The following is a 10,308-nucleotide window of genomic DNA, read 5'->3' on the forward strand; positions in this document are numbered from 1 at the left end:
TCTCCGCCCACAGACTGGTTCTCACGGTCCCCCGCCCCAACGCAGGCTCTCCGGCCGCACCCACAGGTGCACTCACACCCACTGTGACACTCATCCCTCCCATATACATGGCCACAGCGCCTCGTGGGCCCATGGGGGAGGGGTGTCCTGGGGCCCTCTGGGCAGACAGTCTTCTCCAGTGCCCCACCGGGCCAGCTGCACCCTCCAGCACCCCTCCCCTAGGAACGCCCACCCAGGAACATCCCCGGGACCAGCTAGTCCCCCCAGAGAGGGAGGCTCCTAGAGGAGGGGCCTCGGACTTTCCATCCACCTCCTCCCAGCCAGGCCTCACAGCTGCTGCTGTGAAAACCAGCCTGGGGCAGAGCCAGGAGCCCCAGGTGAAGACCTGCTAGAACCCAATGGGGAAGGAGGTCACTGACCCGTCCAGAAGCCCAGGAGGGACCAGCCCCATGGCAATACCTGCCCCAAGCAGGGCCCATCTCCTGGTTACCCTGGAGGACATGCATGGGAGAGGTCCCAGGAGCCAGGCCAGTCACAGAAGCAGGCATGTGAGCATGAGCCAAGAGCGGCCTCCCTTCTGGGCCAGGGCCAGGCCGCCTGCATCACCCAGGAGAGCCTGAAGAACTGGGGGAAAGGCCTGGAGGCGGGGGTGCCCAAACTCTGCCAACCAAGGCACGGGGTCACCCATGGTCAGCAGCATGGGGCAGCACTGAGTGCCTGAGACCCCAGACCCAGCCTGCCTAAAGGGGCTGCCTTCAGGTGACACCACTGGCTTTTTCCTTCCAGAGCCATCAAGAGAAGCGGGGGAAGGTCACGTACCGGATTTCCAGTTGTAGGCACTGAGACTTTGCAGGAACTGACAGATACAGAAGATGTGGGTACTTTGCTGCCCAGGCTTGCTAGGGGAAGCTGGCAGGGACTTGGGGTCTCTACCTCCTGTACCCTCCTAGGACCCGGGCGTCTGTCACCGTCATGCACTCAGCCCTGCCACCTGGGAGGTGGCCTCGTCCACTAGGGTGCCCCCTCCCCTGCACCCCTCACCTGACCTCTAGTCCCTGCTTATCCAGTGGAGGTGTCGCAGAAGCCGGGCACCCACGGGGCAGGCTGGGGTCTCAGCCAGGGGCCCAGTGGGCTGAGGACCGGCCAGATGCAGCCAGCTGCGGCCTTTGTGTGCTCTTCCCTGCAGCCCTCACCTGCATGCCCAGCATTGACCTTGGCTAGAGATGGGCAGGCGTGGGGGCGGCTGAAGAATGAGTGGGTGCCCCAGCATGCCTGCCGCTGCTGCCCGGGCGGTGCTCAAAGCCTCAGGGCTTAGGGGCTGGAAGTTCATGCTCCACAAGCAGTGTGTGCCAGGGAGCTGGCCTGGAGGCCTGGACTCCCAAAAGAGTTCTACAGGTGGGAGTTGGAGGGCCCCTGCATACCCAGCACCCTCCCTCAGCCCCAGCGCCATTGAGATTGGCACAGTTCTTCCCTGGCGGGGACTTTCAGATGGAGAAGCACCTATATCCACCTGAAGGGCCTCCCATTCCTGTAGAAGGAGCAGAAGACTTGGGCAGACAGATGAGACTCCAGGTGGGTCTCCTCCAGCGCTGGCACCCTGTCACCTGCCTCTGCTGCTCCTCTCATCTGCCCCACTTTAGATGGGGGAGGGGCATTGGAATCTTCAGTGAGTGAACACAGAATTGAAGGGCCAGTTGAATTGAATTGAATTGAATTGAATTGAAGTTCACACTCATAATCCCAACACTTTGGGAGGCTGAGGTGGAACAGGTGCTTGAGGCCAGAAGTTCAAGACCAGCCTGGGCAACATGGCAAGACCCTGTCTCTAGAAAAAAAAAAAACTTTTTTCTTTTTCTTTTTCTTTTTATTTATTTATTTTTTTTCTGAGTTAGCTGAGATTTTTTTTTGGACCAAAAAAAAAAAAAAAAAAGCCAATTAAATTTTTTTTTTTTTTTTTTTTAGCTGAGATTTTTTTTTGGACCAAAAAAAAAAAAAAAAAAGCCAATTAAATTGTTTTGCAGCTGGAGGCATGGGCAAGGGGGGTCCCCAGGCAGTAAACTCCCCGCGGGTGGGCTGAGGGCTAGGGCTGAGCTTCGGATGGGTCTCCCATTCCCTGTGCTCCCCTGTACAGCAACCTCCCTCCCGGGCTCTGGGGCAGCCTCAGGAGGGGCAGGCTGGGAGGGGGGCTGTTGCAGCTGTTCACTTGGGCAGGACGTCAGAGGACTCAGACACCAGCCTCCCATCAAGGGTCTCAATCTTCTTCACAACCACGGCCTGGGTGGAGCTGGTGCGGCTGAAGGTGGAGCCCGTGCCAGAGCCAAAGCTGGAGCCCAGGCCGTAGCTGAGGCCGGGGCTTGTGAGGCCCCCATAGGCAGAGCTCAGACCACCTGCATAGCTGCTGGTGGTCTTCGTGTGGATACTCATGTTCTGCACCCCAGACTCCAGCCGACTCTTCTCGCCCTCCAGTAGCTTGCGGTAGGTGGCGATCTCGATGTCCAGGGCCAGTTTGACGTTCATCAGCTCCTGGTAGTCACGCAGCTGCCGTGCCATGTCCTGCCTGGCCTTCTGCAGGGCTTCCTCCAGCTGCTGCTGCTTGGCACGAGCATCCTTGAGTGCCTGCTCCCCGCGATGCTCAGCATCTATAATGGCGGCCTCCAGGGAAGCCCTCTGGCCTTTGAGGCCCTCCATCTCGGCCTGCAGCCGGCTGATGTTCGGGTTCATCTCGGAGATCTCAGTCTTCGTACGCCGCAGGTCATCCCCATGCTTCCCAGCCAGCTTCTGCAGCTCCTCATACTTGATCTGGTATACGCTCTCCGCCTCAGCTCGGCTGCGGTTGGCGATCTCCTCGTACTGCGCCTTGACCTCAGCGATGATGCTGTCCATGTCCAAGGAGCGGCTGTTGTCCATGGACAGCACCACAGACGTGTCAGAGATCTGGGACTGCAGCTCCCGGATCTCCTCTTCATACAGCTGCCTGAGGAAGTTGATCTCGTCAGTCAGTCCTTCCAGGCGAGACTCCAGCTCTACCTTGTTCATGTAAGCTTCATCCACATCCTTCTTGATGAGGACAAATTCATTCTCCATCTCTGTACGCTTATTGATCTCTTCCTCATACTTGTTCTGGAAGTCCTCCACCAGCCCCTGCATGTTGCCAAGCTCTGCCTCCAGCTTCAGCTTCTCCTGGCCCAGAGTCTCCAGCTGCCGCCTCAGGTTGTTGATGTAGCTCTCAAACATGTTGTCCATGTTGCTCCGGGCCGTTTTCTGCTGCTGCAGGAGGCTCCACTTGGTCTCCAGCATCTTGTTCTGCTGCTCCAGGAACCGCACCTTGTCGATGAAGGAAGCAAACTTGTTGTTGAGGGTCTTGATCTGCTCCTTCTCCTGGGTACGCACGGCCTGGATGTTGGGGTCCGTGTCCAGCTTAATGGGGTTCAGCAGGCTCTGGTTGATGGTGACGGCAGTGATGCCTCCTGGGCCTATGCCGCTGGCCCCCGCATAGCCTGCACCCAGGCCACCGCGGAAGCCAGTGCTGCTCACGCGGGAGAAGCTCGAGGAGCTGGAGCGGGCACTGGGCCCACTCGTGAAGGAGCGGCTGCTGAAGGCCCCAGGGCCAGAGGTGGACACCCTGTAGGACTTCTGGGTAACCCTGATGGACATGGTGGAGGCGGGAGTGGAAGCAGGCGGGCTGAACCAGGGAGAGATTCCAGAAGGAGCGGAGAAGCTGCTGCTTGGACCAATTTTTTCTTTTTAATGACCCAGCCAGGGTGGCTCACGCCTGTAATCCCAGCTACTCAGGATGCCGAGGTGGAAGATGGCTTGAGCGCAGGAGTTTGAGGGTACAGTGAGCTATGACTGCACCACTGCACTCCAGCCTGGATGACAGACCTTGTCTCAAAAAAAAAAAAAAAAAAAAAAATTGAGTGTCACAGACTCAACTTTGCTACCAATATTTATGGTGCCTTTTAAGGAGCTCGACTCCAGGCGAGGACTGGGATGCTACAGAGAAATGTCTCTGGCTGGGTTAAGGGATGGTATGGGGGGGTGGGCAGGAGGCAGGGAATGAGAAACACATGAGTACATGCTGTCCCCCAGGGGCTAAAGAAACCAGGGAGGGAGTGCTGCCCCCAGCCTACCAGGGGACGGGCATTTCAGGAGGGCTCCCTGGAAGAGGAGGACACCTGGGCTAAGAAGGCTCCACCAACCCAAGCACTCCGCTAGACTCCCAGGGGTAACTGCAGAGGAAAAGGCACGGAGGACATTCGACATTCCAAGCAGCTGTAACAGGGAGGCAGAAAGGCCAGCACACCGGGGCTGCTGGGAGCCAGGACAGGGACGAGTCCCATGTCCCCACAGGACCAGTGAGGATGCAGCTGTTACAGAGTAGCCAGGCTAGGGAGAAGTGAGGACTGCAGATCTTGCAGTGTGTGCTGGGAGGGGAAGGGGCTTCTTGGTGTCACTGCCCCCACACCCCCCCAGGTTAGAGAATCAGGGAGGTCAGGGGCCCACAACGGCGGTTCTGCTTCTCCTCGGGGTAGTTTAGAAATGCAGGGGTGTTTTCTGGCTGCAGGAATGGGGTGCTGTAGTCATGGGGTGGCAGGCACCTGCTATGTGAGTGAGGGTCATCCAGCATGGTGGCAAGTTGCCCCGAGCCCCACACTGCATCTGAATAGAGTTGCCAACTGAGAACAATTTCACCCATCAGGGGGCATTTCCCAGTGTCTGGAGCTGCTTCTGATTGTCATTTCCTGGGGGGAAATGGCATTTAGGGGGTAGAGGCCGGGGATGGGTTATTCCGCTCAGCATGCCCACGGTGCGGAGGATGAGGAACTCTGGTGTAGCATTGCAAAAAGCCCTGTGGGTAATGACCAGAGGTAATATACCCTATCAGGAATGAGCCTGTTGGGGATGACCACTCCTGCCCAACGTGTTTTCCAAATTTCCTCGGGATGCAATGAGCATGAAGGTTGAGGGGGGATGGAGCTTTGTTTTGTTTGGAAGTTTACCAAGCTGCATTTGCCATTTTGAAGAAACACATCCCTGCATGTCACCTGAGCCCTGAGGGTGACCCTGCTCCCATCTGTGTCTGCCGCAGCGGCAGCCTCTGCCATTCTGTGCAGCCCACATCTGAGTCTGCTGTAGGTCACACCCAAGCCTCTTTCCAATTGAATATACATAATGAAATTGTAAATTACTTTCCTTTTATTTCCTTCTTATTTATTATTTATTTATGACTCACATAAGCACAAGATGGGGGAGGCAGATTTGGACCCTCCTCCAGCAGAGCGCTCAGTGCCCCCTACCAAGTGATTGGTGCCCTGTGCTCAGAGAGGCACTCTGCAGGGAGGGTGGCCCGGGCCTGAGCTGGGATGGGGTCTTCTGACCCTGAGACCACTTTGCCTTAGACCACAGGGGTCCAGTCTTCTGGCTTCCCTGGACCACCTTGGAAAAATTGTCTTGGGCCACACATAAAATACACTAATGATAGCTAATGAGCAAAAAATATATATATATATTTCTTGTTTTGAGATAGAGTCTCCCTCTGTTGCCAAGGCGGGAGTGCAGAGGCATGATCTCAGCTCACTACAGCCTCCGCCTCCTGGGTTCAAGTGATTCTCCTGCCTCAGCCTCCCGAGCAGCTGGGATCACAGGCACTCGCCACCATGCCTGGCTAATTTTTGTATTTTTAGTAGAGATGGGGTTTCACCATGTTGGCCAGGCTGGTCTTGAACTCCTGACCTTAAGTGATCCGTCCACCTTGACCTCCCAAAATGCTAGTATTACAGGCATGGATCACCCCGCCCAGCCTAAAAACCTCAGAATGTTTTAAGAAAGTTTAGGAATGTGTGTTTGGCTGCATTCAAAGCCATCCTGGGAATCCCAGCCAGGCCTTGGGATGGGCAAGCTTGCCTTAGACTCTTCCGAAGGCACCAGGCCCCACAAGCCCTGTGTGCACTGCATCCCTGGAGAAGTGCCCTGTGGGCCTCTGTTTCTCAGAGTGACTCAGCCCCCACGTCCCAGGGAAATAAAATCCTCAATGGCCCCCATACACACTACAGGGAGGCCTAGGTGTGGGTGGGTGGTGGGGCACCCCGAAAAGCCATCTCACCCAGGGCTACATGGTTAGACTTCCTCTGGGGTCCCCCACCAACCGTCCAAACACAGTCCCCAGCCACGGGCAGAGCTGAGGATGCTGCCACCTGGGGCACCACATCTAGCTGGGCCTCCAACCACAGCGTCCCGTGAACCCATGAGTTCCCGGATCCTAACAGGCCCTGGTGCTGTGCAAAGTCTTGTTTTTACATTAGAAGCATTCATTTTTTAGAAGTAAACATGCAGATTGCCCCAATTTCTTGTACCCAGTTTTGACGTGTCTTCGAGTCTGTGGAGGGGAGCCTGCCGCAGCGTGCAGCCCCACGGTGCCGGCTCTCTTCCAGCAGTGGCCGCCCGCGCCTTTCCCAGGCTCACGGCCTCCCTGCCCACCAGGCAGGTGGGGAGGCTGAGCCCATGGGGCCTGCAGAGCCCCGGCTCACCGGCCCCGAGATGGGCCTGGCAGGGCGGCTCCACTGAGCTGTGAGAAAGGCCAGCCCATCAGATAAGCAGTGGGCCCTCCCGCAGCCAACGCCACCACACGGGCTCTGTCGCCTCCCAGCCCTGCCCCGAGGCAGGTGCGCTGCACGAAATGAATCTCACTGCAAGATCTCTCTGGTTTCACTATGAATGTCCTGACCCAGGCCAGCACCCACAGCCCCCGGGGCCTCCCCTCCATCTCCCCTCTCAGGCAACAGCAGGAGGGAGCCTGAGAGGAAGGACTTCCCTGGCTCCCAGCTGGCTCTGGTGGTCCAGGAGAGACCCAGGAATCCTAGCCTGCTCTCCCCAGCCCTCCAATACAGGATGCGGCAGAGGCTGGGACTCTGATGTCCCGGAAAGTCAGGCCACTAGGTCCTGCCCAGGCACCTGGTCTCAAGGACTGACACAGAGGCTGCCCTCTGGTGGCATCTTTTGGAATGGTGGGTGTCCTTAAAGGGAGGGATATGGGTAAAGGTCCCAGGGAGAAGGGGTACCCTGGTCCAGGAGGCTGGCCCCAGAGGATGCAGGGCTGGGATTCCCTGGAGGGAGAGGAGACCCCAGTTCCAGGAAGATACAAGGAGCCTGGCCTCCCCAACAGGTCACCCCTCTCCTCCATGCCCCCCTTAGGACCCCAGGGCCTGGGGAGCAAGAAGGGCAAGTTCAGGCAAACTGCCCCTCCCACAGCTGTGGGCACCCAGGATCACACGCTGCCTTGTCCTCTCCACTTCACAGGGAAAAACCGAGACTCTCGGTGTCCAGTCTGTAAGTCAATGGCAGAGCCAGGACCAGGACCTGTACCTCACAGCTCCTGGGGCAGACACTTGGAATCTCCATGGAGGACCTGTGACGTGCTGGGGACAAGACCGGATCTCTGCCTTTGAGCCTGGGGAGGTGGCAGTGTGGACACAGAACGGGCACATCTTCCATTCTGGGGACCAGGTGGCTTCCTGGCCAAGGCAATGCCTGGCCTGACTCGTGAGAAGGTACGGCCACGGAGGCAGCAGAAGCAGGCAAGGCGTGACCAACACCTGCTCTATCGAGGCAGGCAGAGTCTGGGGCACTGGCTCGAAAGAGAGTGACCACCCATCCAGTTTGCTGGGATGTCCTGGTTTATGGCTGTCAATTACATCCTGCCGTAATTGTAAATAGTGCCTCCTTTCACTTGCAAACCCGTCTCAGTTTGTACCATGAATTAAATGATCTCCCTCCTGACACCTGCCTAAAGGGTCATTCACAGCCTGTGTCTGCTCTGAAAGAAGAGGATGTACCCTGGAGCAGCAGCCCTGGGTTGGGGAGTAGCTGTTTCAGCCCCCAGGAAGGGGTGAGGGGTGGAGTGCATGGGAGGTGGGTGTGTGGTGAAGGGCCCAGGTAGGGTGGTCAGAGCTCTGGGTGTGGCCACTGGAATCCCCATCCCACCGACAGGAGGGATGGGTTGGGACTGAGTGGGCTGTCACAGCCTGAAAATGACAGGGAACAACACACTTTGGTCATTCTAGAAGCCCCACCAGCTATGGAGGCCAGGCCAACCTTAGACCTGGATGGGCAAGGGGGTCCCTGCCATAGGCCCTGAGCCCTGGAGAGCCAGGGTGTCACCAGTAGTAAATGCAAAAAAATATTTAATTTCAGTCTCATAAGAATGTTTTAAAGGTTGATAACTGAACAACAGTGAGTTCTGTGGGAGAGGACAGAAATGAAACAAAGACCCCACAGGCCCAAAGATGTTGGGTGGAGTGTTGAGTGCTTGTGCGGATGAGTGTGTATGCGAGTGGTTGTATGTGTGGTTGTGAATGTGTGGTTGTGTGACAGGTTGTGTACAGTTGTGTGTGGTTGTGAATGTGTGGTGCTGTGTGTGGTTGTGTATATGAGAGCATGAGTGTGTATATAGTTGTATGTGTGGTTGTGAGTGTGCCGTTGTGTGTGGTTGAGTGCATGTCACTGTGTGAGAGCATGAGTGGCTGTGTATGTGGTTGTGTGTGGTTGAATGCATGTGGTTGTGTGAGTGTGTGGTTGTGAGAATGAGTGTGTGAGAATGTGTGTGTGGTTGTATGTAGCATGTGGTTATGTGCATGTGTGTGAGAGTGTATACGTAGTCATGCATCTGGGTGAGAGTGAATGTGTCTGGCTATGCATGTGTGTGAGTGTGTGGTTCTGTGTGTGATTGTACATAGTTGTGTGTGGTTGTGTGAGTGTGTGGTTTTATGTAGTTGTGTGCATGTGAGTGTGTGAGACTGTGTGTGTGATTGTGAGTATGTGGTTGGATGCATATGAGTGTGTGAGAGTATGTGTGGTTGCGCATGTGTATGTGGTTGTGTATGGTTGTGTGTGGTTGTATGCAGTTGTGTGTGGTTGTGAGTGTGTGAGAGTGAGTGTGTGGTTGTGTGTGTGTGTCTCTGGGCAGCCTGGGGTCCTGGTACCTGCGCTCCCTCCCTGTCCTGTTTCTTGGTGAGATTTTGGGGAGGAGATTACAATGCCCTGGAAATGCCAGGTTGGAAAAGTGAGGTGGGGGAAGGGTGCCCAGGCCAGCCCCCACCTAGGAGCACGCTCATCCCCAGGGATCTGGGCACTGTCCTAGCTCCCACCCCAGCGGATGGCGGCCATGAGAACAGGCCAGAGGAGACCACGCCCCCAGGGCGGGGTGCAGGGCAGGGTGTGAATTAGGGCTGCATCGTAGGTACAGTTTCATCTAACTTGGAAATAAGTAGGCCTCCCGGGTCTGGGGCTCACATGTGTGTTTGTGCCCTTGGCCCACCAGGGCAAGGGTTGAACATGGTTATGAGGGAGGGAGGTGAAGGGAGGGTGCAGAGAGGAGGCAGGAAATGCAGGTCAAGGCCAGAGAAGGTGAGCAGAGAGAAGGAGGCGAGCCCGACAGAAGCAGCGCCCAGGACTGAGAATCCATGAGACAGAAGCAGAGAGGGGGCCAGCAGCCAGCAGATGCTTGTGGCTTGGAGAGGGAGTGGTTTGGGGTCAGGGTGGTAGGAACCATGGAAAGACCGGGGCTGCCTGAGTGGGCTGGTCCAAGGGGTGGAAAAGAGAATGGAAGTGTCGTGGGAGTGCTGAGTGAGTTTAACACCCACGAGGACTGTGGAGTCACAGCAGGCCCCAGACCCCCTCCCACTATGCAGATCCTGTCCCACCCAGGACCCTGCCCAGGCCATGTTCAATGTCCCATATTTGTCAAACTGTAACCTACACACACACAAACACGCGCCAATCATCAAGTATTCTCCTCAATGAATTTTCACAAACTGAACAGACTCATAAAAGCAGCATCTAGATTAAGAAGTCAGGCATGACCTGCACTCCAGGGCCCCTCCTCATGCCCCTGCCCAGTTCCTACCCGCAAGAGGTGGGAGCCTCTATCATCTTGACTTCTAACATCATGCATTCATTTTGTCTATTCCAGAACTAGAAATGGAAGCATCCCAGAACTGAATCGCTTGAGCCCAAGAGTTCAAGACCAGGCTGAGCAACAGAGCTAGACCCTGTCTCTACAAAAATATTTAAAAATTACCCAGGCGTTGGCCGGGCGTGGTGGCTCAAGCCTGTAATCCCAGCACTTTGGGAGGCCGAGGCGGGTGGATCACAAGGTCAAGAGATCGAGACCATCCTGGTCAACATGGTGAAACTCCGTCTCTACTAAAACTACAAAAAAAATTAGCTGGGCATGGTGGCGCTTGTCTGTAGTCCCAGCTACTCAGGAGGCTGAGGCAGGAGAATTGCCTGAACCCAGGAGGCGGAGGTTGC

At 56.2% G+C, this 10,308-nt stretch overlaps 1 protein-coding gene across 1 annotated transcript; it reads right to left on the bottom strand.

Moving 5' to 3' along the window:
* Positions 1–2,181: 2,181 nt before the first annotated feature.
* LOC108286405 (keratin, type II cytoskeletal 8-like) lies at positions 2,182–3,723 on the bottom strand. Its single transcript, XM_037729821.1, has one exon. It carries the CDS (start codon positions 3,652–3,654, stop codon positions 2,200–2,202), a length of 1,455 nt encoding a protein of 484 aa, XP_037585749.1. The 5' UTR covers positions 3,655–3,723; the 3' UTR covers positions 2,182–2,199.
* Between the last annotated feature and the right edge of the window lie 6,585 nt (positions 3,724–10,308).

The sequence above is a fragment of the Cebus imitator genome, unplaced genomic scaffold (genome assembly GCF_001604975.1).
Source record: "Cebus imitator isolate Cc_AM_T3 unplaced genomic scaffold, Cebus_imitator-1.0 Scaffold318, whole genome shotgun sequence".
NCBI classification, from domain to species: domain Eukaryota; kingdom Metazoa; phylum Chordata; class Mammalia; order Primates; family Cebidae; genus Cebus; species Cebus imitator.

Coding starts and splice junctions, on each gene's coding strand:
- LOC108286405 (XM_037729821.1), bottom strand. CDS start 3,654: ATGTCCATCAGGGTTACCCAGAAGTCCTACAGGGTGTCCACCTCTGGC.